This window comes from Parus major, chromosome 1 (assembly GCF_001522545.3).
Source record: "Parus major isolate Abel chromosome 1, Parus_major1.1, whole genome shotgun sequence".
NCBI lineage: Eukaryota > Metazoa > Chordata > Aves > Passeriformes > Paridae > Parus > Parus major.
Window position 1 is genome coordinate 63,386,062 of NC_031768.1, and position 16,331 is coordinate 63,402,392.

Sequence of the window (16,331 nt, forward strand, 5' to 3'; positions counted from 1 at the left end):
TTCTGTTTTAGGGATTCACGTATTGGAATCAAAGGTAAGGTCCTGATATAACAAATGGAGGAAGATCCAGATCTTGGGGGACTCAGAGACCCCTTAATGTATATGTCACAGGGCCAAACTCCACCTTGCTTATTCCATCTCCTGCCTCCCATATTTTGCACTGATTTACGCAGAGCTGCTGAATTCAAGGGAAGAAACAGACCTGCCCCATCTCATACTACACTACAGTCAGAGGGCTGGGTGCTCGCCAGGAAGATGGGATATGTTGATTCCAAACTCCTCTGGCCCAGAACCCAGCTCTCCCACTTCCCAGAAAAGTGCTCTTTGTACCAGACAACACATCTGTTCTCAGAAGGAGGCTGCCAGGGTGTCACACGCAGGGAGTGCTGCCTGCTATGGGCAGTGTGCAAACCCCTCTCTTTTCCCACCTTCCCCAGTCATGGCCCAGCACAGAGCAGGGAGTAGCTCTCTCCAGGAAAAGCCACATCCCTCCAGGAAAAGTGATAAGGACCAACAGCAGAAGGGCTGACTGACTCAGCCCAGCCATGAGAGCATCTCTTCAGCCATGGAATGCTCAAGTCAGAGCTGCAGTAACTGGTCTGAAAATGGGCCAGGTACTGACATCCAGAGTGACTTCATTTACTGCAATGCTTATGGATCCCCTAGCTAATCAGGGGACTGCAGCTTCAAGGTTCCTAGCATGGAAATCTTGGGAATCTGTAAAATGAAAGGCTCAGAAATGCCAAGATGGGAAAGACAGATCATAATCTAACCACATTTTCTTTTTATTCATAGGAAGACGAGACAGAGAAAGTAACAACATGGAAGACAGAGTCAGTAAGTCAAATATTTTTATTGAAGTCCTTTCTTATTTGTGACCATTGGTCATTAGTTTTAATTGCACAGACCAAAATTAGCAATTGACTTGAATTTTCCTAAATAACATCTTTTATAGCCTTTGCATTTTTACCAAGAGAAGACAAAATCATGAGTAGGTCTCTAAATGGAATCAAAGATAGGAAGCAACTTCTTTATAATCCTCATGCAAGCTACAGATTATTGGAGACTGAGGTTGAGCAGCATCAGGAAAAAGTTCACTCATGAGTATGCTCATCTCAAGCTAATTTATAGTCCTTTCACAACTGATGTAATTTTCATATATTAGATAATAATTACAGGCATATTAAGCGATATTAACATTATTAAACAACAATGAACAGCCACCTGAATGTATACTATGACAATGCAAAATCTGAGTAATATAAAGAGCCTTAGCTGGTAATTTTCCATTAGAGCTTTTCTAAGCTTCTAGAATTTTTTTTTGTCTTACAGGTATAGATTTTAAACAGAATAAATCTAACATTCATATTTACAGAAAGATTTATGCCTGGCCCAAGAACTCCAGGGTCACTTACACTTTCTATACCAACAAATTACTCCCATTTGGAAAAGGAGCTATTGCTTTATTGTGGCATTACCACAGAAGCTGTTTTCTGAGTGCACTGAATGCATTTTGTGCAATGAGTCTTCCAAGAGGCTAAAATGTATTGCTGCTGCTCTTTATGTCTTGCTCTTTTGCAAGCATACACTAAGCTGTGGACTTGGCTGCCACCAAGTATGTATTTTATATGTGGGCTATTACTACTAATAAAAGTAAAATAAGTTATTCAATATGAATGACTGCTCCTCTCCCCCTTGATGTACATAAAATAAGCCACATATAATGGGAGAGTAAACTCAGGCAACTGTAATAACTCTGTGACACTACTACAGTAACAAAGACAAGAAAAAAAGTGAAATGCTTCCAACAAAACATTGCATTCACTTAAATTATCCTTTAAAAAAAATGAACAAAAAATTCTAGTCACAAATCCATTCTACTAACTTTTTGTTTCTTGAAGGTTTCTCTTTAACAATACTATCCCAAAAAATAACTATGCTTAAGGTATTTGCAGATAATTATCACAAGACCAACGGAGAACATGTATCCTACTTAATTTCCTCTTTTCCTGGAAGCAGAAGTCCCCTAAATAACTCTGTAATATAAAGGCTTCTATACAGGGAAGCTTCAGCTTGCACCAAAGGAGGAAAGAAATGAAAGCTTCACTTACAGCTTTCTATGCATCAGACTGGGAAATCTACACACCCCAGCTCTCCCATAAATCCCAAGTGATGTAAACCATGAAAATCTCTTGGTGGATTATGAACTGAGTAAATACTTGAACTAGAGCAGATGGACTTTTTCCTGTACATAAAACCAAACCAGACAAAAATCATGTACATGTGAGGGAGGAATGGACATAGTGCTGTGCAAACCACTTTCCTAACCTACATTGTTACTGGTCCCAGCCTTAGGAGATCAGCAAGTTTCAACTGATACAAGGATTCCTACTGAAAACAAAACTCCTTCCAGTAAAACAGAATTAGAAAAATAATTTAAAGCATTAAGTTACAGGTTATGTATAAGCACCAAGTCACAAACATTTCTTTTTCTGACAGAAAACACCAGAAAATAGATTGCAAAAAACCACACAAATTTTGCCTCAAAGATTTAATCAACAGGATTTGCAAGAGACCATCAAGTATTCTGAAATGATTTATGAGCTGCAAAAGTGATGCATGAGTCATTCAAAGTGTATCAGTTGTATTAAAATTTCAGTTATTGGTGTTTACTGATGGCAGGCTGAGAAAAAAGAGTGAGAGAACAGACAACAGAGCAAATAAAAACTTGACACTGGTTAAACCTGTAGTTGAAAGGATTATGTACAGCAAGGAAAAAAGCTTTTCTCCTTTTTCAAAGAGATTGCACATTGTCAAGGTCCACTTCCATCAGAGAAATACATTAAAATAATTTTCAATCTATATTCTATTTTCTGGCCTATTGAAAGTATTCAAAGACACAGGAAAGACTAGGCTTCTGCCAAGCAGATTAAAGAAAACCGCATTCCTACATATTTTAACTATACAGTTACACATCCAAATTCAAAGCAGAAAAATAATTCAATGCAAATACTCAAGAAATCCAGAATTATGGATTCTGATAAATCTGGGGGGTGCCAAGACTATGAAAGGAGTGCCTGGACTTGATGAGGAGATCTGTGTAGGATGGTTTCTGGATCCTTGTATTCATTTGAAGGATCCATCACAGCTGCATACAACTCACTGTAAGCTCTGCAGACCAGTTCTGTTGACTGTTTTATTATCTGCTCTCTAAAAACCAAAACAAGATAACATAATTTGCAAATTGTAGGGAATATAACTGTACTACAGACATGGAATTAAAGATAAACATTAATAATAAACATTAATTTTATTTTTTTTTTTGAAAAAGGCTTCTTCCTCTCGTTGTATTGTACACAGATAAACTCACATATATGACCTGATAACGAAGACAGGAACTTCTTTATTTCTACAATCAAGCAAAAGGATTAAATTTGCAAACATCAGTTTCCCACCTGCACATGCCTGTATCTTTTAAAAGACTGAAAAACTTGGTGATCTACCTTCGATCTCCAGTGGCTTCTCACTGTCTTTTGTAGATACACTTTTTTTAATCTACTAGCAAATATATTCTATTTGCTTTATCTTGACAGCAAGGTTCCATAATCAGACAAAAACTAGTCATAGTGGTCAGAGATTTAAAACATAACCTTTTACCAACAGTGCTATGTTCTGTTATTTTTCTGGAGATAAATGAGTAACAATGCACACAGACTGAATGCTAAATTTAACTGGAAAGTTTAATATTTTTTAAAGACAACCTAGTAATTTTATTTTACACTGCCCATTAAATCAGTTTACTTTAATCATCATGGTGATGGTGATTACAGTAGCAGATGAATTTTTATCTATTAGGAACTGCAGTTACAACTACTTGACAGCCAAACCCATGCAATGGGAACTCCAGCAGAAGCTGAGGAAACCAAGGTAACCACAAAACCAGATTCAGCCCTGCTGTAATATGCAGCAGAGAAACAAAGGCAACAAAACTGCATCCACTAAAATCACGGCTGAATTCACAGACTGTTGGGAATTGATAAGTTGAAGAAATTTCAAAGATGAAGAACAAAAATCTTTGTCTTTACAGGAAACATTAAGGAACAGAAGCTATGAGAAAGCAGATTAGAAGACCAAACCTGCGTTTTACTCTGACACACAGTATCCAGTTTTTTTTATATACAGCATAAACTGCCAGTATTACTAGGTTATTAGGATACCTAAAATAAAATACTGTCCTTATAACAGTCTTTATTTGTTTTAATAACAAATCCAAACCCACTATTATAAGGGAAATATATTCAGGGTGCTCAGGTAAGACAGCTGTCTCTGACCTCAGCCTGGGATCACTAAGGTACTGTAACATGACAATCCTTTATGAAAGCATTGCACACTGAATTTGTGTAGAACTAGTGTACCAAATGAATAAATAAAAAAAGCTTGTTAAAATATTCAGAGGACTGAACAGAATCACATGTGTTGTTCAATCAAATAATGTCAGTGTCATTAATCAGTACATTAGGATTTCAGTTGCCATAACAACGTGATACATTTATTACTAACACAATTGGCAGCACTTGCTAAAAATAGTAATCCCAGCATTCAGTTTCTGTGATCCAACACGAATGAAAAGAGCTCTTCAAGACCAACAACCATGTGAATACATAGCTTAAGGCTTTTTAAATGAGTGAAGGAATTTGAAAGACAAGAGCATGCACTGGTAACGTTGGAAGGAATGTTCTTCACAGTTGCAAAGCTTAAATGATATTGCCAATGAGTATATCATACACTGGTCCCTTATCACAGCATGTGGTCCGATTCTGAGAACCAAAGACCTCATAGGTTACAGCTCTCAATTATCTGATTTGAGGAAAAATATCTTCAAAATTGAAAATTCCAACTACTATAGCCAGGGATTAAAATTACAGCACTAGTTATATGTTTTGCTTGAATTTTGAGAAAATTCATGATTTTCAAGGCTTATTTACTATTGAAAATATTGACTATCAAGACAGCAATTCTACAAGCATCTCTGTAAATAGGCATTTTAACTTCAGAAGGATTGCTTGTGTTTAAAGCTAGTTGTTTGAAAGCTAATGGGCTAACTGATTTATTTCTTTTGTTTTCACTCTGAGCAGAACCTGACCTATAGCATTGATTACAGCAGGTTAATAAACTTCTGCATGTTAGCTGAGTTGAAGCAGCTATAGCAATCATCCTCACAAAAGGTTTCTTTCTTACCTCTCAACTGTCCGCTGCTGCAAGATAATATGAATTCAGCTTAAAATGTGCTGAGAGGTTTAAAAAGCTTATCAATGAGATAAGGCTAAGAGTGCCTACCAGTTATCTATAACCAGTTTATCTTGGTTCATCTGACAGAAGGATTGATTAAGTTCAAGTAATTTCACTGCCAGAGTCTTTACAGTAGCATAGAGTCTACCTCTTAAAACTGCCTCTGTGTTAGCATGAAAGGTTGAGGCTTTCAAAATACATTTACTAATATTACAATTTTTAAATAGATTTACATTTAAGAAAATATATCAAGAGCCAAAATGCAGGTTTAGTGCCCTGACACTGAGAAGCAGAAGTTGTGATGTTTCAATGACATTACTGGTCAAGTTATGCTGTTTGATCTGTACAGTGCACAGACCCACAACAGGGTCAGCTCTGCCAGCTGAGCTGTGGGAATGGTAAATCTGGCAGAGACACCCAATGCCAGCTGAAAAATACCAGCACTCCCTGTGCCCACCATGCTCCACCTGTATGGTGTGACACTGGAAGTCTTTGGATGAGGAGAACCTGAGCAATGCAACACCAGAACCTGGCAGCTAGACTAGCTGATCACTGCAGGTCCCTTCCAACCAAACTGTTCTATTCAATTCCTAACAATAATTATTTTTCCCTTGACACGTCATTTTTTAATTGCAAGATGCTGTAATACAACCCCACTGAGGACAAGCACTAATAATGGAACTTCAAACTGTTGCATTATGTAAAATGTGACGTGCTTGTCTCAGTTTCTGGTATATTCGGTTACCTACATTCTTCACAAAAGTGTGAAAAATAGTGTCAAGGAAAGTTTTTGATCAGTGCAACATATAATTCTGTGAGTTTAAGTACTACAGAAAGTCTTCATGTGGTTCACATTTAATTGGAAAGGAATTTGTGGCACTTTCCCTTGCCTTAGGGTTCAGTTATGCTCAAAAAACAAGTTAAGAGATAAATAATAAAGTTCTTACTTCCATACTTCAAAGAAGAAATCTCTAAAAAAACTACATTAGGTGAAAAGTAAAATAATCTAAGCAAAATATTCAACGAGACAGAATGCCAATATTCTACAGCAGAAGACAACAAAGATGAAAATTCTAGAAGTGACAAAGCAGTGGGGATAAAAGAAAATCTGGAGAATTATATATTTCACCTTTCTTTGGAAAGCTTACAAAATAGTTCTAAAGCAATTTACCACCTAGTTGATAAAAAATTGCTGACACAGCAGGACATGTTCAAAATAGATTAATGTAATTCATCTTGATGGTGTCTCTTAAATCAAGGGTAACTACTTCAGAAAGTTACAGAATTAGATACTCCTCATTGCTTGTTCAAAAGGAGGAGAATCGGAACAAAACTGAATTGTGACCTGAAGGACAATGCAAATATCATCCTAGCTGATAACTTGAATTCTGATCATGATTCACTAAAACTTAATCAAATTCAATTTTGTGATCATTATTCAGGCATAATAGAACTTCAGAGGCAAGGTACTTACTTCACAGTGGCACTCAGAAGGAAATTCAGCTGGGACATTAACAGGCTATCTGGAGCAGACAGATAGCGATCAAACTGAGCCTGCAAGAAGAGAATATGAGATCAACATATTAACACCTTGCTATTACACAAAAATAGGTAAAACCACCATTTCTGAAAACATCCCTGATTACATTAAGAAATGGAACTTAATTGTCCAAAACAAATGATTGACTTCAGCACCTCTGCCACCAAAATTTTGTTTCTGACTCTGAGGAATATGAGTGGAGAATAAATAATGAGAATCCAGCTTCTATAATTATCCGTCTCAGCTTTCTATGCAGCTGGTGCAGGTACTTACACATCACTGAAGATCACACTGAGTCTATTCAATGCAGAGGCAATTCAAGACAGCTTCAGAGCTATCTATTATCTACTCTGTCCAAATTAGACATGTCGCTTGATTCTTTTTGCATGTTTCTTTTTACTTTTTGGCAGGGAGTCACTGCTTATGTTGGGAAAAACAAAGCACAAATCACCCACTTCAGGCTTCTTGAACCACTTCTAAGCCTATTTCTCTTTCTCACAGAATAAAGTGATAAGAAGAGCCATACTTTGATTCTAAGAAAAAACATTACTCCTGTCTTTAAGTCAGTCAGAAAAACTGTGCCTGCCCCACTCCTGGCAGTGTTCGTGGCCAGGCTGGAACAAGATAATCCTCAAGGTCTGCTGCAACCCAAATCATTCTGTGACTGTGTGGTCAAATGGGTGACTACTGAGAAGACGAACCCAGGTCTTCTCACAGGTGAAAACAGAAGAATATTGAACACATATCACACTAGGAAGCATTTTAATTAGACAGTGAGAGGAAAAATTATTATCAGACGTGTCATCAAACATTGAACAGATTATCCAAAAAACCTGTATAACCTCCATCCTTGGAATTACTCATTAAGACAAGGCCCTAAGTAAGTTTATCTAACTGATGGTAACCTTCCATCATTCATTCAATCTTCCATTTATTCACTGAATGAATATTCTCAGGGTGGTAAATCCTAAAATCCCCATCCATCCATCATTTAAAACAGTGTTACACATGTATAATTTAAAGAGAAGGTCCCCAAGCTGCAGCCTTTAAATCTGTTGTTAGTCTACAAGACTATGATAAATAGAAGATATTTTAAATGCAAAATTGCTAAGTTTTAATAAGAATGCATGCTGATTTGAGTAAACCACTGAATGCTCTATGCCAGAGCTCTGTTCATCCAGCCAGCTTAGGAACTGCTGGTTTAAATCCTGAAGAGAAAAAAAATGGGTTACACTATCATAATTGGGATGCTTTCAAGTTTTTTTTTAAAAACCTTTTAAAATCCCAATTTTTCCATGGGTGTGTGTACATATACTGCAATATGAGCAGGCCTTTACAGTTAAACTTTTAGAATAAAGCTAAACTTGGCTAAGCAAGAAGAGTGAGAGATTACACATTATTGCCTACTGAACTGTGATATTGCTATCTCTATGCAAAATAGCCTTCACACACGCTAAGAAAAAATAACAGCTGATAATTTGCTTTAAAATATATTGTAGCTTTCAACATAAAAAAACCATAACTGTGACATACACCCAGAATCTAACTTCTGAGTAAAGCTGAACTACTTGCATAAAATTAAAGCCTTAGGACTAAGATTATAAATGATAGCAGAACCTATATTTCAAAGCATAGGGGCAAAAAAAAGAAACTTTGGTGATTAAAACTAATTAGAGCTAAGTATTTGCTTTTAGCAATTTAAGATGACTCATGGGACAGCATTGTTGTAAGTAAAGATCTGCTTCTCAAGGCTTAGAAAATAATATTCTATTACTACCCTTTCAGAAATAGTTTATGTATTTATTACTTCAAGTGGTCAAATTACTACAAATGAAGAATTCCCAGACATGTAATTCAGCTGTTCTTAAAGAGCAGGACTGATTAGATTAGTATCTTCTACTACAGATGAGTATCTTCTAATCACATAATTAACAGTATTCTTTACCATGTCAGAGCATCACCATCATAATATGAAAGTTATGAATGCTTACCATTGCAACCTTCAGGGACACGGAATCCATACTTGATAAATTTGAAAGAGGACCCTAAAAATCAACAATCAAACAGGGGGATAAAAAAAGTTAATACTAGCACATAGAAACAGAGAAATAATAAAGACTACAATCGGTTCAGTAGTTAGTTTTTATTTGGTCCCGCTACAGGATCTTAAATGTTTGGAAACTATCACCATTGCAGTACTGAAATGCTGTTAACAGCTAATTTGCATTCCACCACTCCCTTAAATTAAAAGCTGAGAATATGGAATTATTATTATGTCCTTTCAAATAATTTTCTTCCTCCTTCACCACTAAATAAAGTAAAAAATAGTCTTCCACAAGGTCTAGAATAAAAACTGAACCGCAAACTGGCTACATCCCCTTGGTAATCTGGACTTCAGAGACAACAACTTTGCTCTATCTATCTGCTCTTGAACTGTGAAGAATTCAGACCCATTTCCCAGTAAACCTTCTGTGCTGGTATGGCAGTACAATGCACAAATGCTGCTTAACCCCCCAGCAAATTCTGTGACAACATCACCTCTGCAGCCAGGCAGCTGTACAGACAGAGATGAAAATTGCTACATTCACAACCATTAACAACCTGCCCTAGTCAACTTGAAATTGGTTTTAAAACAGGAGATAGGCTCATGAATAGGAAACTGAGTTATTAATCAGATTATTTATACATTTATTTATTCATCTTTATACATAAAAATATGTTGAGTTTGGGCACTTTATGCAAAATTATTAGCTGAAGAAACAACATAAAGCTCTCCAACAGAGTTCTGCTTTCTCCAGAAAACACTGTTTTTCACTTCTACAAAAGATCACAAAAGGACATAGGCACAGCTGAAGGCAAGAAGGGCTGTATTAACACCTACCACATTGCAACTGTGCTTCACAAGAAAGGGAGAGCATGAGCTCTGAATTCCAGTTTTCAGCTCCTCTAAGAAATCTCAAGTTTTCACTTTGAGAATCTCACTGTCTTGGTACTAGAATAGCTACAGCAACAAATAAGGACGAAAGAAGAAACTATTTCAAACTACTACTAAACTCATCTGCCAGTTTTCCGCGGAAGGAAAAAAGCAGCAATTACCAAATGCATGCAGCTATCTATGGACTCCATGTGTGGTGCTACAGGAAGCAAGGAAGAAGCTGAATGCTGCTTATATATACAGCAGGTCTAATATGTCCTAGGTGCACTGGGAATGCTGATATGCAGACCCAGTGTGTACCAGACAAGCGGTACAGGACTGCTGCACACCAGCTCTGCAAGGCCTGCTGAACACACAGTAAAAGAAGCTGTAGCTGCAAGTGCCTGCATCTAAAAGTCCTGGTGCCATGTGAAAAACCAACATTACTGAACCTTTCCTTTCAGAGGAAGCCTAATTTGCAAAAACATTAGGGCCAAATTTCCACTAGTTGGCAAGTGTGTGGTACCCCCTCAACATGTAAATTCTGTAAGCTCACCTGTTCGGGTTTGTGCTGCTGCAGAGCGTTATAAATGTAACTCAGACCAGCTCTTGTTAGTACGTAGGAAGCTTGCTCATTTATGAGTGTATCTAAATGAGCTTCAATCTGAAATATTAAGCGTAAGGTATTTATAAAGAGTGTGTGAGAATACTAAATGTAACAAGTTCTGGGGTTAAAACATCTAGAAACACAAATAAGAAGGAAAAAAAAACCAAGGAGAGTGATCAACAAACAAGGAAATACTACAACTACATACAGCATAACTATTTTATCCATTTATATTTTTCGTATTACAAGGAACCAATAATAAAAATGCAGAGAATTTTCTGATGTCTGATCGATAAAAGGACCTCGTTTTTTTGTATTTGTAAATACAACACCACCAAAAATGAAGATTATAGACGTGATCTTAAAAATTCCTGTATAATTTTATTTTCCTATAATTCTTTGAAAATATGTGATAAAAATGATTCAACTCTTATTGAAAATACTGACAATAACATGGCAATTTTACAATAAACAAGAGACAGTCTTTCATACGGAAAATAAAACCAAAAATAAATCATACTAAGAATTGATTTTAAAGTCAATACTGATAAACGTGTATTGAAAATAGTCAACTGAATTTTGAAAAAAAAGTCAACTGAAAGAATAGACAATGGTATTACAGTTATCCACTTTGTTTTAGTTATCTTCATATGAAAAAAACTTTTAGAGTATTTTACATTCATAATATAATCTTTACTTTGCAAGAAAACCTAATCCCTAAATCCAGTCACAGCAGCAGCAATAATTTTTCAGTTTGAGCAGTCTCAGAAAGCCATTTGGGTATATATATATATATTATTATTTCATTTTCACAGATAACTACTCCAATCCTAAAGAAAAAAATATAAGTTTTTTTTTTGTAAGTCTAGTAAAATGTAAGACTCTTTTGTCTGATACTTAGAGTTCACCTTTTTACTTCCTAAGATTGTTTAGAAGAACACACTTTCCTTTTTAAATCAGAAGGGAAATCTTAATATTTCAATTTGGAGTTTTTAACTGTCTTTGTGAGTTCTTTTTCTATGAAAAATGTTTCTCCTATTAAATATGCCATTCTAACTCCACTTGAATAACCTACTTATGTATAATCTTAAAGATTTTTTTCAGTCTGTTCCTGTATTTGTAAAATGTTTGAAGAAAGTAAATGATATTAAATGTGTAAGCTTCAGCTCTACTGCTTTTCTGAAGAATAAATCAATTGCAACATTTACTGTGAAAGGAACTCTGATAAAAGAAATTAGAAATACCCCAGACAGTTTGGTGAAGTTGTCTGTTTGTTTGTTTCAGAGCTAAAAGGTGCTAGAAATTCTGATTAGGAGTAGAAAGTGAAAAATGGCTCGCAGCCAATCCTTGCTGATCTCTTTAAATAAAAATTTGTAACTTTTTTCTAGCCCCTCAACTCCAAATACTCTCCTGAGATATACTGCAGACATATTCATGTAGCAAAATATAAATGGGCAGTGGCCAAGTTTTTGTAAGTCAATAGTTTCTAAATTTTCATTGCAAAATTGTACCATGTATGAACTACTATCCCGGGATGTGAGGGGAAACCAAACAAATGAGAAAAGAGAGGCAGAAAGCAGGACTGAAGCAGTAACTTCAGCTACACTATATTCTAATAGAAAATAATGATGATCTAGTACTAAGTCTATGATGGAATACAGTCAGCCATTTGACTGAGTTTTCAATTTCCATTTTCTTCTTCTCATACAGTTTGCAGATAAATATTAGAGTGATTAGGATAATGAAAATGTTCACTGGTCTGGGTTTATCTGCAACTAAACCAAACAAAACCAAATCTTTTAATGTTCTGTCTGTTTAAAATGAAAAAATGCTATCTGCTCATGATCTCTGATAAGAAGCCCTCTTATCCCATTTCCCCAATATAGATAATGTTGGCTTTGGGTTGAAATATGTTCACATCACGACTTACAAATATCAGTAATAAGTTAATTTTCTTTTGGGGCTGCTAAAGCTTACCTGAAACTGCAACATTTCCAGACGTTTGTCAGTGAATTCAAAAAGAGCCAGAGTAGTCCTCATCATGTAAAGTGAATTTACCATGTAGGTTGCCATATCAGCGGTGCCCAAATTACTAGCAGACATAGTACACATCTGTAACAACGGATCTAGCACACAAGACAGAACCTAAAATAGCAATCACAGAAAAGAGGGAGGGGAGGGAGGAAATCATGTCACACGAGGCTTCTAACCTCATTCTGTCTCTATCATGTATTTATTCCCCAAAGCAGAATAAAAAGGAATGAGAGTTTCCAACTGTGAAAGCAGTTTTCTACTGGATTTGTCAGCAGGTGATCACCTACCACAGTGATGGGGGAAGTATAAAAACCTGAGAAGAACAGATTCCAGCCTAGCAGGAGGAAGAATAACCCAGATTAGATAATTGGTAATTGTGCAATCTTGAGGGTGAATTTACTTACAGTAATTGGATAACAGAATTTAGATACTGTGTTAAGAGTAGCACTCCATATTCAACTGTAATTATCCATTTTGTTAGTCACCCTGTTATGTACATTACAAACTCTGGTTTGACAGAGAGCTCCAAAATGGGACCAGACAAAAAAATTAATGTTCCATCTACTTTTTGTGCACTGAAACTAACTTAGACATTCTTTATTTTGCCCCTCTCCCTCCTCTTCACACACATAAAGCAGTCAAACATCCTTGTACCTGCACAAAGTCAGCCTGACGGGCATCCAGTGGAATAACAGATGAGTCATGAGATGCCAGAACCTCCCGCAGCAAGTTAAGCGTCTGATTTAGGGCAGAGCTTGGGCCAAGATCAGGAGGTGGGAGCTCAACCTGAAGAACAAGATTATATTTGCAGGGACTTTTATTAATCTCATTTACAGCAAATACCATCCAGTCTGTTAGCACAATGCAATCAGCTAGTAACAAAATGACAGATAGGCACACAGAGAAGAATTTTAATTTGACACTGGACAAATCTAGCACATTTCAGACAATAACTGCCTACAACTTCCAGCACGACCATCTCATTCAGTGCCAAACACGCAACACTGAACTTCTCCTTTCATTCTGACTATGCCTGTTTTACCATTTGGAGAAACACTACTGTTTTGGCATTGAAAAAAAATACATTTACTAGATTAGGTGCCAGAGTAGCCACCTTGTTGGCACCACTGAGTTCACTTTGAGCGAGTACTTCAGAGTCTAGCGCAAGAAGAAATCTGGGAGATGAGTGCCATGCTGCAGCAGTTCTTGACAAGACTGCACAGCTCCTATGATGCCGAGTATGAGAGCTGTAGTCGCAAATGCAACAGTCTCAATACAGTCTCAATCCCCAGCAAGCTTGTGCCTTCAATTACCAGTACACAAAGGAATGGCACACAAGCTAACTCTAGTATACCTACATGAACTGCAACGAGACTGCACAAACTGAAATGCAGGCTTATGCCAAAGATAAGAAGCAGGTAATGCAGATGCTTAAAAAAAAAGAAGGAAAGTTAGTGTATATTAGAGAAAAAATATGCTTTCCAAGTCAAATTATGAATATTGGACACCCTGAAATGGACTGAGATTCTATGCTATTTTTAACCCAGGCTCACATACTTTAGCCTTTTCTTTGTAACAGCTAAATACACATTAAGCACTTAATAAAACATTTATAGGAAACCTAGCACCTCTTTTTCCCAACACACATTTCTTAGGTTCTACTCCAAACACAGCTGCATCTTTTTGTCTCCAATGCTGCCTCAAACTGACTTCCTGCTGCCTCCAAACCCTTACTACAACCTCATTTCCTTCTACCTTCAATCCACTTCCCACCTTCTTGCCCATGCAAGGGCAAACACAGATATGGCTGGACCACGTAGGAGCAAGAAGACCCTCAGCAATACACAGTAAGTTAAGACTTAAAGGCATCATCTCTCCCCAGAAGGAGGGAGAAGTAAGTTTGGATGGGACTGGTCTACATGTCTCAGTCAGGGTATCTGGCCGCAGGAGAGCAATGCAGCGCACACTTCTGCAGTACTCTTAAGACTCCAGCTCTAAAGAAAAGGCAGCAGCTTTGGATAGCTCCAAATCTTAGGCAACATGTTCCATACCTTCCCAAATAAGAAACACCAATGAATCGAACAGTAATATGGATGTCTGAATCTTCAAGTTAGAAAAAAATAAAATTTAAATTCCAAGGAGCAGAGGCTGATGGCCAAATAAATCAAGGAGAGCACAGCAAACATCTTCAGAGCAGAACATTGCAGAGCTTTCTGGAAATAAATCTATACCTGATGAACATGCCAACAAAGAAAGAAAAAAACAACTCTCTCTTTGAAACCAGGCTGAATTTTCACTCTTTGTGCTTTGAAACATTTGAGGTACCATACATGTCCCCACTCTTTTACCAAGACAGACTTAATGAAAACTTTTTTCATCCTTCTGAATATAAAATGTTCCTCTATTCTCACTTTTCAAAAGAGTATACTGAACTCAAGGGACTAATGGAAAACTAAATCTAATCGGTTCAGAGAATAGCTGTTCAACCCAGGAGGTCTTGAAAGCATGAAACAAATATTCTAGTAATAGGGTAATAGTGATACAAAAAGAGGCACTTACTAGTGCTGATCAGTAGTAAAGTTTATTGAAAGTTACAGTGCTGAATGACTTTCTTCTTGTTTCTTGTTATTTTTAGGGGTATGGATTGTGTCCTGAACACACCAGTTCAAGATTTGAACTGGACCATGTTCAGTGATATTTTGGCATTACTTGGAAGAGTTTGATGGAGTTTTCAGTTCCAAAACACACAGATCATGGCAATTATAATTTCAGGCTGCTTTGCACAGAATTTTTGTCTCCTGATGTAGTTAGTGCTCAGAAGCTCTTAAATTAGCTTCATCTCTCATTTGTCTGTTCCTTTACAGTCCACAGTCTTCCAGGTAAGAGCAAGGAACAACATAATGGAAGAAGAAAATATGGCAAGGAAAAAAGATCTAGATCACTAGATTGTATTTGGGTTACCCTGAAATCCCTGACTACTGAAATAGAGATAAAATTATCAGTCAGTGGAAGGAGAATCAAAGTAGTGTTATATTAATTTTGAAAATTCTAACTTTTGACACATGAATACAAAGTGAGGGCTTTTTTTCCAAAATTAAAAAAGAAAATTTAAAAACAGACACTTCAAATTTATAGAGGAACCTACAGACTCCAACTCATGAGCACTAATTACTATTCTTATAAAAAAATAATTAATGTCCTGAATGTTTTACATGAGATCATTATAATTGATACTATTCACAGAAAAATAGGTTTCAAATACATGCTGAGTTCTACATTTGAAGTACCTCTTTCAGATGCAAGCTAGACAGCAGGTAACTAAAACATGATTAGGGAAGTTCTGCAGCAGCGAGTTCAACTGCATTAAAACATACACTGACACACTATTAAGTTTCTAATAGGTTTCAACTACCAGTTCAGTCATACAGAAATTATGCCAAACAGCTCTTCAGCCTTTCAAAAAACCCAAGAAATTATCCATTTTTAAAATCCAATATACAAAACTGAAATGGGTACTAAAAGTTGTGCATAAGCTTTAGTATAAAAATTTGTATCTTTTCTGCATATTAATCAGTGGGGAACATATACCAAGCCAGCAATCTTCCTCCAAACATATAATCCAGAGCAGGTTTCTCTGTCTGTGGGAACAAGTAGCTCAAAAGATGTCTTACAGAACTTTACAAACAACAAAGGAAAATACAGAAAAAAGAAAAGGCAGCATCAACAATTAAGAAGTGTGCATGTATGCTAATTGTTTCCCTTTCTCATTTACAGAAAAGGTTACATTTTAAAAAAGGGCAAATTTTCTTCTGAAATCAGTCAATCAGAACTTCATATACTATGGTACTTGAACACTAGAAAGTTAACAGTTATGATGTTCATGAATGGAATGGAATACCTCCTACACAAGGAGGGGCTGTGTTCTGCCTGGAGAAGAGAAGGCTCAT

The 16,331-nt window shown here is 36.5% G+C and overlaps 1 protein-coding gene across 2 annotated transcripts in view; it reads right to left on the reverse strand.

Annotated features, from left to right (window-relative positions):
* Nucleotides 1-834: 834 nt before the first annotated feature.
* The window catches only part of COG6 (component of oligomeric golgi complex 6), a 53,610-nt gene continuing 38,113 nt past the window's right edge, over nt 835-16,331 (reverse strand). For both annotated transcript variants that reach the window (XM_015637786.2, XM_015637794.1), the window contains exons 14-19: nt 13,039-13,170; nt 12,328-12,495; nt 10,300-10,407; nt 8,821-8,874; nt 6,764-6,843; nt 835-3,210 (exon numbers count right to left, since the gene is read on the reverse strand). In XM_015637786.2, coding sequence (XP_015493272.1) covers nt 3,063-3,210; nt 6,764-6,843; nt 8,821-8,874; nt 10,300-10,407; nt 12,328-12,495; nt 13,039-13,170 — 690 coding nt within the window. In that variant the 3' untranslated portion in view covers nt 835-3,062. The remainder of the gene's footprint in view (nt 3,211-6,763; nt 6,844-8,820; nt 8,875-10,299; nt 10,408-12,327; nt 12,496-13,038; nt 13,171-16,331) is intronic.